Source organism: Mustela nivalis (assembly GCF_964662115.1).
Source record: "Mustela nivalis genome assembly, chromosome: 13".
NCBI lineage: Eukaryota > Metazoa > Chordata > Mammalia > Carnivora > Mustelidae > Mustela > Mustela nivalis.
Genome location: NC_139032.1, coordinates 71,996,913 through 72,010,457, shown reverse-complemented (window position 1 = coordinate 72,010,457; position 13,545 = coordinate 71,996,913). Strand labels below are relative to the sequence as shown.

The window sequence follows — 13,545 nt, the reverse complement described above, 5'->3', positions numbered from 1 at the left end:
TAACTTCTCACACTGTTTTATACCTTATCTCTTTCACTTGACACTAGAATGTGGAGGTATTCTGTAGAACTAGAGGGAGAACGTTCTCTTTAACAGCTTCATTTTTTCCATTGTATGAATGTGCCATGACTTATTCTAGAACCTCTCTGAGGTTCTATTCTAGAACTGTTCTGCTGCAATGAACAGTCCATCATTTTGAATATAAAGAAGTCTGTTTTTTAGATGGAATCCCCAGAAGTGGAATTGAGGACATAGACTTTTATAGTTCTGATAGTCCCCAGCCTCTGGTACCAATTTACACTCCCACTAGCCATGTAGGAAGTGTTCCTGCCTCATGGTCACACCAAAAGCATTGCCAGGTTTAGTGAATAAAAAGAAAAGATTTTCCGTTAAATTTGAATTTCACATAAACAGTGAAAAATTCTTTTTAGTACAGGTGTGGCTCACACACTTTCATATACTTCTTGGGCTGCATAATGCAGTTCTTTTTGAAAAGTGGAGCTTGAATGATGGTTAAATGTGCAGATTACCCATAAGTGTGAAAGCACGAGTGTCATATACCAAGAGGTGTGAGTTATGTGCTTTTTTGGAAAATCCAGTCTCATAAAATTGTTTTGGATTTTAAAAGGATTTTTTATTCCTTGTGAATATTTGCTGATTGTAAAATGATTGCCCATTTTTTGACTTGATCATGTAGATTAGGGGTCATCAAGCTGTGGTCCATGTACCAAATCTGCCTTGCCTCCTGTTTTTGTTTGGCCTTTAAGCTAAGAATGGTTTTCGTTTTTAAATGGTTCAAAAACAATCAGAAGACGTGAGAATTCTAGTGTCCATAAAGTTTTATTGGAACACAGATACCCCCTTCATTTCTCAATTGTCTGTGGCTGCTTTTGCCTGACAGTGGTAGGATGGAGTTTTGCCACAGAGACCATGTGGCCTACAGAGCCCCCTTGGCCCTTTACAGAAAGCATTTATTGACCTCTGTTTTAGATCATCTGTGCTTTGATTCTGTTTTATATTTTGTATTTTTGGTGAAAATGCACAGAAGACTTGGGTATATAATTCAGCTCTTATTTTATTTTGAAGCAGCTTATTTTATTTTCTCACAGATACCAATAGATCGAGCAATACAACATATCATTTGTTCTTTCGATTTTAGATGTCAGATGATGTCTGTAGGAAGATGATTGTATATCACGGATATGTTTGTTTTTCTACCCCACTCAGAGTCTGATGAATAGCAGTAAAGAAGAGATGCGTGAACTGGCGGCATTGTTTTATTCCGTGGTGGTATCTACAGTGTCGGGGAGCGAGTTGAAGTCAATGATAGAACAGCTTATAAAGACCACAAAAGACAATCATGTATGTTACCAGTTTTGTCTTCATATTTTTTGTGGGAAATGGGAGTGCCTTCCAAAAGCATCTGCTATGTTTTTAGTTTTTGTGTTCTCATTTCTTAAAAGGAACTTTTATGATGGTGAAGAATAAGTGAGATAGAAAATACATTGACTCATTTAGTCCATTCAGCAACTGTGAATGCCTTGTGTCTGATCGGCACCGTTTTCGGTGCTAGGAATACAGTGGGGAGTGAATACACGAGGATCCCTCGTACTACCAGGTGCTCGGAAATCTTAGTTCCTTTCTCCTTCCCCATCTAGTGCACCTGTCACCGAGCCTGTTCTGTCAGGGAAACACGTGCTTTCCAATAGTCAAACCTCTACTTGGTGTTTAGGGGTTTTAAAAATTAGAAATCGTATCTGCTCATTGTATTTTTTTTGGCTATAGGGTGGTAGGGAGAAATCATGCTTGAAAATTATGGTAGCATAGTTACGTAAGTGCTCCAAGCTAGAAGACAGTGTGGGTGCTGCAGGGAGCAGGTAGGAGAGTCCCTTCACCCAGACTTGGAGTGGGTGTGGGTTTAGGGAATTACTTCAAGTGAGTCAGGACTCAGCTTGCCTTCGCAGAAGCCTTGAGTGTTGGAAACTCTAGGTTCATTAGCATTCAGTAGAATCTCAGATGATCACTTTGTTCTCTGGTCTTATGTCTTTTTGGAGAGATGACTGTCCTAAACATACCGTTATTTCAATGTGTTCTTGCATGTGTGAGAGATTGACAGAGGTACTGTGTGGTTAACTTCAGAGCCCAGAGATACAGCATGGATCCTTGCTTGCACTGGGATTCACGGTAGGAAGATACTTGGCCAAAAAGAAAATGAGGATGGCAGAGCAGCAAGACCTGGAGACAGATGGCGACTTTCTGCCGGAGCAGGAGGAGCTCATTCAGAGCGCCACGGAGACCATAGGTACTTGCTGTGCTCGTGCTGACTGGAGTTGGGTTCAGATTTCCTTTTTTTTTTTTTTTTTAAAGATTTTATTTATTTATTTGGCAGAGAGAGCTCACAAGTAGAGAGGCAGGCAGAGAGAGACGGGGGTAGCAGGCTCCCTGCTGAGCAGAGAGCCCAATGCGGGGCTCGATTCCAGGACCCTGGGATCATGACCTGAGCTGAAAGCAGAGGCTTTAACCCACTGAGCCACCCAGGTGCCCCTGGGTTCAGATTTCTTACAGCATTTTAGTTTCTTTCTACAGTATTGCACTTTGAAGGCACAGGTCTTGATAAAACTTTGCTTCATGGTGCATAAGTTCTGTGTTTTTAATAACAATGAAAGTACTCTAGTTTTTTGGTATGTTTCTTCCTCTGTTTCTATATGACAGAGATGATGGCATTATGGGAAAATCCTTAAACACCTTAAACAAGTGCTTTCTGCCTTGTTCCCACGTGGTTTTATTACTGACTGAATGTTAGCAAATTACCAGTTAGAAGAAAATGTAGACTTTGACTTTGTTTTGCCATCTCTAAGACAGTCTTGGGTCCCTTCCTGCTCGTCCCAGACCCCAAGAGCAAGGGTGTCTTCTTTTCAGTCTTGTCTCCTGTGCTTCCAGGCTCGTTTTTGGACAGTACGTCTCCCCTCCTGGCCATTGCTGCCTGTACAGCCCTGGGTGAAATTGGCAGAAACGGTCCCCTCCCTATTCCCAGTGAGGGATCTGGCTTCACCAAATCGCATCTTGTAGAGAGCTTACTGAATAGAATACCCTCTAGTAAAGAAACAAATAAGGTAAGTCCTTTTTCCCCCTTCTTCTGAAATTCTTTCTTTTCATAGATATATAAATGAGCAAAAATGCAGTTGTAATGAGGATAGATGACAGTGCAGCTGGAGGAAGGATTTACTGTGGGGGAAAAAAATGATGAAGTCGAGGTGACTGTTTAGTTTTGAGTGAGGAGTGATTTGTGGGCGACCTCTGTGCGCGTGCCATTTGGCCCAGTTGTTCCAGTGTAGGCCCATAACTGCTAGGATTTGGGTAAAGAACCAGCTGCATCAGGTAGCTCTTCTGCCATGCAAAAGTGCATAATAAAGTGTTAAATAGTTGTTATCACTTTTGTAATTTTAGACCAAATCTAAATCTTAACCTCTGACAGCAAAAATGGTTTTTGTTTTTTTTTAAAGATTTTATTTATTTATTTATTTATTTATTTATTTGACAGAGAGAGAGATCTCAAGGAGGCAGAGAGGCAGGCAGAGAGAGAGAGAGAGAGAGAGAGGGAAGTAGGCTCCCTGCTGAGCAGAGAGCCCGATGCGGGACTCGATCCCGGGACCCTGAGATCATGACCTGAGCCGAAGGCAGCGGCTTAACCCACTGCGCCACCCAGGCGCCCCAGAAAAAATGGTTTTAAGTCTGGGTGTTAGGAAGCAGCGTGAGTAATATCTGAAGAGAAGGACATTTATCATTTTTAGTCTCAGATAAACATTTTCATAAACTTTAAAACATATTTGTGATCAGAGTATTTCAGTGTTGAAATATAACATGATTTAATGAGTGGATAAATCAGTTTATTACACATTTAATAAATACATAATTCTATTCTTGATCTAGGTACTGTTTAAAACTTCCTGAGAATATCACACTGTAGTTTTTGTTAGCTATTGTTCACTAATTAGTGATCACCAGCCACTGTTGAACACTTGTAATGTGCCAGGCATATGCCCAGTGCTTCATATATATAAATTAATGGAACTCTCCAGAAGGTTTAGTGAAATAGGTATGCTTGTCATCTCTCTTTTCCCAGATGATGAAATGGAGTTGCAGAGAGTGGGACAACTTGCCTGAGATCACACACCTGTAAAGGCTGCTAATAACATGATTAAGCTCTGATTTGATCTTGGGTCCTCTGGGCCCAGAATCTACATTTATATATGGTTTGATGGATAATAAACCTCATTAAAGGCTTTCCTTCTTCTTTTGCAGCCATGGACCCTTAAGGAACTCAGTTTTATGTCTTTCTGCCTCCAATGTCTTACACACATAATTCTGTAAAATTGGATATTTTAAAAAATACTTGCATGCATAAGTGCTTTAGACAGACTGCCCTCCCTGTCATCTCAGTGATAGGGAGGGCAGAAACAGTGTTTCAGAAACACTGGTCTGGGATAAAGCTGGTACATACTTTGTTTTAAAAAAAAAACAAAAAAACATTCTCTGGTTTTCTAGATGAAAGAACGGGCGATTCAAACACTGGGATATTTTCCAGTTGGGGATGGAGATTTTCCTCACCAGAAACTCCTCTTGCAAGGTCTGATGGATTCTGTGGAGGTATTTATATTGCTATCTGATTGTTAGTTATTCACACCAGAGGCATTTTTTAGCTAGAGTTCTGCATGCTGTGAGATTTTATTTTTATTTTTTAAAAGATTTTTTTCATCTGTTTATTTGAGAGAGAAAGAGAGTGGGAGGTGGGAGGCAGGAAAAAGGTTGGAGTTGAGGACTAAGGCCGCTGAGTGACAGAGCCAGGGTTAGGATCCAGGTCTCTGGAATCATAATCTAGTATTTTTAATGTGAATTTTTTGAGAATGAATTATACACACATCAGGTTCTCCCTGGGCGTCATTGACATTATAACCACTTGGGGAGAAGCTTATAGTGTTTGCTTTCTGATCTTATTTCTTTCTTAATTTATCTTTTTAGAGAGAGCATGCATGTGCGTGCACATGATGAGGGACAGAGAGAGGGAGAGAGGATCTAAAGCAGGCTCCATGCTCAGCGGAGAGCCCAACTTGGAGCTCCATCTCACGACCCTGAGACCATGACCTGAGCCCAAATCAAGAGTCGGATGTTTAACCAACTGAGCCACCCAGGGGCCCCAATGCTTCATTTATTTAAATAAAACTAGAAGAACTCCATCTCTCTCCTACGTTTTTAAAGAAGATGAAAGGAAAACATTTGAAAACAGGCACATAAAATGCATCCTTACTCTAGGATTCTCTGTGTTGACATAACTTTTCTCTGCTTAGAATTTCCAAAGAAGTTTTTGACCAGGGAAACTGTAGAACTGAAGCCCTGAAATTCTTTTTCCTCAGAGTAGGAAGCATCTGGTGGTAGAATGTGACACCTCATCGAGAAATGAGGGCATTGAGTTGATCGAGCTAGATCAGTCCTAGAGTGGCCGGCTGCACTGTGGTCTGTGTGCTTGGTAGCGTTCTCTTCGAAGTCACTGTTCCTGTGCTTCTCGTGGGAACTCTCTGCTTTTTATTCTCTTCTTAGTCCCCAGATTCTTAGTTGTTTTCCAGTTTATATTAAACAGAGGAAAAGGCCAAAGGGAACTAAGACAGGTCCAATTCCATGTTGAATGCTTCATGCCTGTGAAACGTGTCAAAATTTTTTTGCTTTTTTAAAAAAATTTATTTGAGAGAGAGCAAGCGAGCATGCGCACAAACAGTGAGGAGAGGGGAGAAGGAGGCTCCCCAGTGAGTAGGGAGACTGATGCAGGGCTCAATCCCATGATCCTGGAGTCATGACCCGAGCCGGAGGCAGATGCTTAACTGACTGGGCCACCCGGGCGCTCCTAACGTGTCAAAATTTCTAAACCAAATGAAAAAAAATCTGAGGGGAACTTTTGGGTGGCTCAGTCGGTTAATCCACTGCCTTGGGCTCAGGTCATGATGCCAGGGTCCTGGAATCGAGTCTCACATCGGGCCCCTTGCTCAGTGGGGAGCCTGCTTCTCTCTCTGCCTCTGCCTGCCCCTCTGCCTGCTTGTTTGTGCTCTTTCTTTCTCTACAAATAAATAAATAAAATCTTTAAAAAAAAAATATTGAGGGTTGCCTGGGTGGCTCAGTTGGTTGAGTGGCCCAACTCTTGATTTTGGCTCAGGTCGTGATCTGAGAGTCATGAGGTTGAACCCCCCACACTGGGCTCTGAGCTGGGTGTGGAACCTGTTTGAGGTCGTCTTTCTCCTTCTCTCACTGCCCCACCTTCCTTCCTCTCTCCCCCACTCTGCATGCTGTCTCTGCCTCCCTTTCTCAAAAAACATTTTAAAAATTTGAGGATATACTATATAGAATTTTCTTAATATCTGATGTTTGAAATGATTTCAAACTCATAGTGCAGTTTAAGAATAGCATGAAGAACTCCTGTTCTCATTTGGATTATTAATGTGCTGTTGAAGCTCGCCAGCTCTTCATGGATCTCTGAACTTCTATATGCTTTTCTCCAGATTTATCAAATTTTACCATTTTTACAACATTTTGTCTTTTACCGGAACCACTGGAGAGTAGCTCGCAGACACCGTGTAATTTAACAGTGCGCAGAGGAGGTAGTAATAAAGTGTAATGGCTGCTGTTCATTGCGCCGCTGTTACACACCTGGTGTCCGCTGGAAGCTTTATGTACGTTACCCTCCTGTCCTCCTTACAGCCTGGCGAGGTGGGTGATGGTATCAGGCCCGTGTTACAAAGTTGAGGCTTGGTTTAAAGAAGTGTATGTAGCTGGTGAGAGACAGATAAGAATTTGCCCTGAGATCTGTGTGGCTTCAGTCCATACCCTTTTCCTCCAGATATTAAAAATCCGTGCTTAGTGGCTCTGCGGAGTGTGAAGAGGGCAACGCGAGGTTGGAAAAAGATCTTCAGGTCTTTCTTACATTCTCCGTTCCCACTCCTCCCCACCCCCACCCCTCCCCACCCCCCACCGCACTCCACCAGGTTAGTTGAGAGCAATCCAGGCAGAAGAGGAAAAAGAGCATGTTGACAGACAAGATCTGAGACAGCCTTTTTGTGGAAGTGGATGTTTTTGGGAAATGTTCTCTGTGACTCATGGCTGCTGTTTCCGTTGTTGCAGGCCAAGCAGATAGAGCTGCACTTCACCATCGGGGAAGCCATCACCAGTGCGGCCATCGGAACCAGCTCTGTGGCTGCCCGGGACGCCTGGCTGGTGACGGAAGAAGAATACACACCCCCTGCTGGTACCTTCCTGCTCAGCTAATCCTCTCTTGGTCCTCAAGGAACCCTTTCTGGGCTTGTTACCACATTTGAGGCAAAAGAAAAAAATTCATGCGTTCCATTTTAACTCTTTCTTAGCTATTTATAGATGTCTTACCAGTTTGGTTCAGTCAAGAAAAATAGTTGGTTAAAGGAGAGTGAACATGACAAAATGAATGAGAACTTCTTTTTTTAGTTCTTTGGGAAGCAAGGGAGTTAGCGGTGTGCTCCCTTCAAACTTGTGCTCTTTCCCAGAGGCTCGGGGCACGTAGCCCGTTTCAGAAGTCGAGGCATAGTTACATTTCCAAGTCACGTGTCCTGTCATCCTTTATTCACATTTATCACAGTGAAGCCTCAGGTCTTCTGCTCGCGCTCTATGTCCCTTTGCAGTGAGGGTGCGCTGGCTTCAGTGACCGTGTGGGTGAGGGAGTGTGTAGTTTCTGACATGTTATGTATGGGTCCTGTGGTCTCGTTATGTCTTGCGCTTCTGAAATGGATGATTATCAGTTCCTTCAGCGACCTAAACACCTTAACCTTTTAGACCTGAGTTATGTTCTAGGATTGTTGCATGAAAATCTAATTTTTCAGGATACTCTTTTCATTTATTTGAATTGATTTTATCATCCCTTTTCCCCCCACAGGAGCCAAAGTGAATGATGTGGTCCCCTGGGTATTGGATGTGATTTTAAATAAACATATCGTCAGCCCCAACCCACACGTGAGGCAAGCGGCCTGCATCTGGCTCCTTTCTCTTGTGAGGAAGCTAAGTACCCATAAAGAAGTGAAGGTAAGCCACACTAGAAATGTGCTTGGCACTGTTGGGAACCATCTTTGAAGTATTTATGACTAAAAGGCAGTAGGGAAGCAAGTGTATGAAGATGAGGGCCCGTGCTGATAGTGAGGGCCATTAGCCTGTAACAGTTATTTTGAAAGAAGCTGTGCATGAAGGATGGCAGCCGGATGTACATTGGCTGGAAGATGATTCTGAACTTGAAGGCATAAGGTCAGGCTATCAGAATGGGAAGGCTGAGAGTGCACATTAGACTTCCAGTAAGTCTGCAACCTTCAGGTGAATTGGCTGACTTCAGACGGAGCATAATAGGGCATGTGGCTCTCTCAGGTCAGAAGACTCTTATGAGGTGTTGTATGCCCCAAGAGGAGATTCTTATTCTTTCTTATCTTCCAAGACAGTAGCGTTTGTGTTCTAAACACCTGTTTTTTTCTTTCAGTCTCACCTTAAAGAAATTCAGAGTGCATTTGTTTCTGTTTTGTCAGAAAATGATGGTAAGTTATTGATAAATATTTGATTCCCAAACTTAATTAAGCTTGTGTTTTAAATGTAAAAAAATCTAGATTAATGAACATAAAGGAAAGAACACAGGAAAGTCTAGTCTTTTGGTTGATTTGATTAATTAGATCATGTTCCTTAGTTTTGCATTTAAAAATGGAGTTGACTGAGGATTGCTGGAGGGGAGGGGTGTGGGGATGGGGTAACAGGCTGATTGACATTAGGGAGGGCATGGGATGTAATGAGCACTGGGTGTTATATAAGACTGATGAATCACTGATCTCTGCCTCTGAAACTAATAATACACTATATGTTAATTGAATTTAAATTAAAAAAGATCGAAAATGAAAAATAAAATAACGTGAAGGCCTTCTTTAATGTTAATATATATAAATAATAGCTTCTTTCTGTTTCTTGTTCCTTTCCTCTTTGTGATGTAAACCAGGAGAGAGCAAATGTGTTAGACAGTTAAATAGTAGCTTTGTTTTATAAATTGTCTTAAACATACAGTCTTATATTGACTTTTTATTTTTAAAAAATTGGAGGTGGGTATATCAAATCTGTGAGATTCTTGTACTTTTTACGCGTGTGACTTGTAGTTCATAGAGCATTAAGGCCCAGCAGGGTTGACTTGATTTGTGAGTTGGATCTTTTGTGAATTCTTATTTACAGGGATCTTTGGTGCCATGTCCACTGTGAGGTGACATAATACGTTTTAATAAAATAGGCAGATTGATTCTGTTTTCATGTCTTTACTTGGAGATATCATTTTGGATTTCTACTACAATTTTAAAAAGAAATACGACAATGGCCAGAAGACACGTTTTTCTTAAAATAATACTATTTTGTCTGACTTTTGTGCAGAACTTAGCCAAGACGTTGCTTCAAAGGGCCTTGGGTTGGTGTATGAACTGGGCAATGAGCAAGACCAGCAGGAGTTGGTTTCTACTCTCGTGGAGACGCTTATGACTGGCAAAAGGTACAGTAAACTTGTCCATTTCAGATTTAAACACATACAACAAGGTTTGTAAATACTGAGAACATGTAGTGGAAGAAGGAAAATTCAGCATTTGATGTTCCTGTTTACTAAGTCTGTAGATTCAAGTCAGTGATTGTTATGTGGTGGGTAGCAGTTTAATTATTCAGTGTATACTGTTTAGACAGTGCAGTGAAGTAAACCAAACTACTGTTCAGAAATAGGCCAGTAGGTCAAGCTTTGAAAGTTGAATGATCTCAGGACAATCAAGGCTTTGGATTATAAAAATACCATAAATGCTGTTGGCTAATTTAGTCAGGAAAATGGAGATGTAGAGGGGAAGCTTGCATGTCTTTCAGAGTCTGACTTGTGAAGAGGATGAGAGGGGCAGTCATTCTTGTAATTGGTTACTGCTTTATGTTGCCTGCCTTGCAGGGAGGATAGTTTTTAATGGCTGACCACATTTAATTCAGTTTAAATTGATGTGGAATGTCTTTACATCTCTTTTGTTCATCTGAATTCTCAGGCTGACTGGACAGGACTTAGTTGACTTTTACATCTTGCTCTATGGCATTCTTGCTGTGGAGTTTGACTTTGTCAGTCTATAAGAGAAAGGAATCAATTAGTTGAATGCTGGTATGAAAAATTTGAGGCTGATACAAACTGTTGTTTTACTTTAGAGCTAAACATGAAGTTTCTGGGGAGACCGTGGTATTTCAAGGGGGAAGCCTTGGCAAAACACCCGATGGGTAAGTGTGCCAAACCCACTGATCAGTCATCAGTAACACCTTCAGTCTGTGAACAGGCACACACGACACTGTTTTCCACCCTCCTAGGAGATATTTGTTAGTTGAAGAAGAACATTTTCTGTGGAGAAAGCACAGTGTCTCAGATTGGGGTTCTTGGGAAACAGGCTCTGAGGTAGAGTTTTGTCTGCTGGAAGCTGCCTGAAGAATGCCCCAGGCTCATCACCTGGGGGATTGAGGAGGCAGGAGAGGCCCGATGGCCTGAGGAGGAGCTGACCTGCTGCCAGCACTTAAGCAGATGCTGACCCCTGGAACATGTCCCCTCATTAGGCTTTATATTCCCTGAGTGACTAGCCATTGGTGGTGAGCTGTTCTAGGGGAGGACCGGTCCTTCGACTGGGGGCTGTTCCACTAGCTCCCAGCCAGCTGAGTCATGAGGGGCCGCCTGGCAGCACAGCTCGGCATCGGCTGCACCTTGGTTTTTAGGGGGCAGCTCTGGTGGATTTTGTGGGGTCCATCAATTTAGCACTTCAAATTAATTCCTAGAGCCTTACCTCCTTTATCTTATCATTATTCTATTGTGGCTACACTGATGGTTTTCCTCTAAAAACCCTCAGGTCAGACTGTGCAGCTGGCTGGGCTTTGCTGTGGTGTCACATAGAGCCCTGCTTCCGTACTGTCTGCAAAGCCAGAGAGCAGCTGTTTCTTTCCTTGACTTTCTCCCATAGCTCACTATTTCCACATAGAAAATTATTTTTGTTCCATTTACTCTCCCTGTAGACTTTTTCTGAGTTTTTAAAAAGTGCTTTCTTTTCAAAGAATAACTAATACAAATGATCTGGTATTTGAGTAAATATTATTTGTTCAGAGGAAAGTTAATAGGACTCAGAAGGCGTTCTCAAGATTGCATGCTGCAGTCCTACAGCTTGTATGGACCCACAACAGACTCGGAATAGCCAGAGCCATCTTGAAAAAGAAAATGAAGCCCAGAGACATCACAATTCTAGACTTGAAGCTGTATTACAAAGCTATAGTAATCAAAACAGGATGGTACTGGCACAAAAATAGACACATGTATTAACAGAACAGGAGAGAATATCCAGAAACCTGTTATTTTATGGTCAATTAATCTTTGACAAAGCAGGAAAGAATATCCAATAGGAAAACGATAGTTTCTTCAACAAATGGTGTTGGGAAAACTGAACAACAGCATGCAAAAGAATGAAAGTGGACCACTTTCTTATCCCTTCCACAGAAATAAAGTCAAAAAGGATTAAAGGTCTAATATGAGACCTGAAACCATAAAAATTCTGAAAGGGAATACAGGCAGTATCCTCTTTGACATCAGCCAAAGCAACTTCTTTCTAGATATGTCTCCTGAGGGAAGGGAAACAAAAGCAAAAATAAACTCTGAGGACTACATCAAAATAAAAAGCTTTGGCATGGTAAAGGAAACAGTCAACAAAACTAAAAGGCGGGGCGCCTGGGTGGCTCAGTGGGTTAGGCCGCTGCCTTCGGCTCAGGTCCTGATCCCAGCATCCTGGGATCGAGTCCTGCATCGGGCTCTCTGCTCAGCGGGGAGCCTGCTTCCTCCTCTCTCTCTGCCTGCCTCTCTGCCTACTTGTGATCTCTGTCTGTCAAATAAATAAATAAATAAAATCTTAAAAAAAAAAAAAACCTAAAAGGCAACCTATGGAATGGAAGAAGATATTTGCAGATGACTTATCTGATAAAGGGTTGGTACCTAACATATATAAAGAACAGATACAACTCAACACCCAAAAAAACAACCTAATTTAAAATGGGCAGAAGTCATAAACAGATATTTCTCCAGGGAAGGCATACAGATGGCCCCGACACATGAAAAGATGCTCAGCCTCACTTATTAGGGAAATGTAAATCAAAACTACAATGAGTTGTCATCTCACACCTGTCAGAATGACTAAACTCAACAGCACAAGAAACAACAGGTGCTGGCAAGGATGTGGAGAAAAAGGAACCCTCTTATACTATTGGTGGGAATGCCAGCTGGTGCAGTCACTGGGGAAAACAGTATGGAGGTTCCTCATAAAGTTAAGTATGGAACTACCTATGATCCAGCAACCATACTACTGGGTATTTATCCAAAGAGTTCAAAAATACTAATTCAGAGGACTACAGGTGCCCTTATGTTCATAGCAGCATTATCTATAATAGCCAAGATACGGAAGTGGTCTAGCTGTTCACTGGGATAGATGAATGGATAAAGAAGATCTGATGTGTGTACACACACACACACACACACACAATTTTTCAGACATAAAAAAGAAGTCGTGCCGTTTCCAACAACATGGATGACGCTAGGATTATAATGCTAAGGGAAATAAGTCAGAGAAAGAGAAATTCTGTATGATGTCATTCACATGTGGAATTTAAGAAACAAAATATGATTAAATGGGAAAAAAGAGGGAAAACCAAGATGGAGACTCTTAACTATAGAGAACAAACCGATGGTCACCAGCGGGGACCTGGGGGGCTGGGTGAGATAGGTGATGGGGATCAGGGCGGGCACTTGTGTTGCACCAGTGATGTGTAGAAGTAGAATCACTATGTTGTACACCTGAAACTAATACAACACTATGTCAACTAACTGGAATTAAAATAAGAACTTAAAAATGACTGGGGTGCTGTAGCTTCGGGAAGACTTAGGGATGATACAAGTTGTGTTTAAGGGACTTTCCTGATTCTGAGAGAGATTGGTGCAGAAGGTAACAAGGAATTACTAAGATGCCTCCTGGTGGTGTGGGGGTGCTAGGGCAGGATGAGGGCTCCACCTTGGTAGGAGTCCCAGGGGCCTTCAGGTCACTTACCTCGCCTTGTCAGTAATTGAACTAGGTGACTTCTTATATTCCTGTCAACGCATTCTCTTCCTCGGTGGATGAGATTGAGAACATAATTTAAAAATGTCTCCCTAATATTGGTATTGGTGACATAACTTTTACTAGGCTGGAGACAGAGAGATACATTGGATATTTTCTGTTTGTTTGTTTCCAAGCCAGGGCCTCTCTACTTACAAGGAGCTTTGTTCTCTGGCAAGTGATCTCAGTCAGCCAGATCTGGTGTATAAATTTATGAATTTAGCCAACCATCATGCAATGTGGAACTCGAGGAAGGTAAGTTGCTGTCACTGAACGGTTTTTATTTTTCACTTCCAAACTAAACCTGCTACGTTGGCTGACCATGGTGATTGAT

At 41.9% G+C, this 13,545-nt stretch overlaps 1 protein-coding gene across 1 annotated transcript in view; it reads left to right on the top strand.

The window, feature by feature from the left end:
* ECPAS (Ecm29 proteasome adaptor and scaffold) overlaps positions 1–13,545 on the top strand; it is a 295,320-nt gene that overhangs the window by 258,136 nt on the left and 23,639 nt on the right. The window contains exons 20-29 of the mRNA XM_082696890.1: positions 1,228–1,362; positions 2,140–2,302; positions 2,941–3,113; positions 4,546–4,647; positions 7,165–7,288; positions 7,946–8,091; positions 8,534–8,588; positions 9,457–9,571; positions 10,249–10,317; positions 13,349–13,466. Coding sequence (XP_082553016.1) covers positions 1,228–1,362; positions 2,140–2,302; positions 2,941–3,113; positions 4,546–4,647; positions 7,165–7,288; positions 7,946–8,091; positions 8,534–8,588; positions 9,457–9,571; positions 10,249–10,317; positions 13,349–13,466 — 1,200 coding nt within the window. The remainder of the gene's footprint in view (positions 1–1,227; positions 1,363–2,139; positions 2,303–2,940; positions 3,114–4,545; positions 4,648–7,164; positions 7,289–7,945; positions 8,092–8,533; positions 8,589–9,456; positions 9,572–10,248; positions 10,318–13,348; positions 13,467–13,545) is intronic.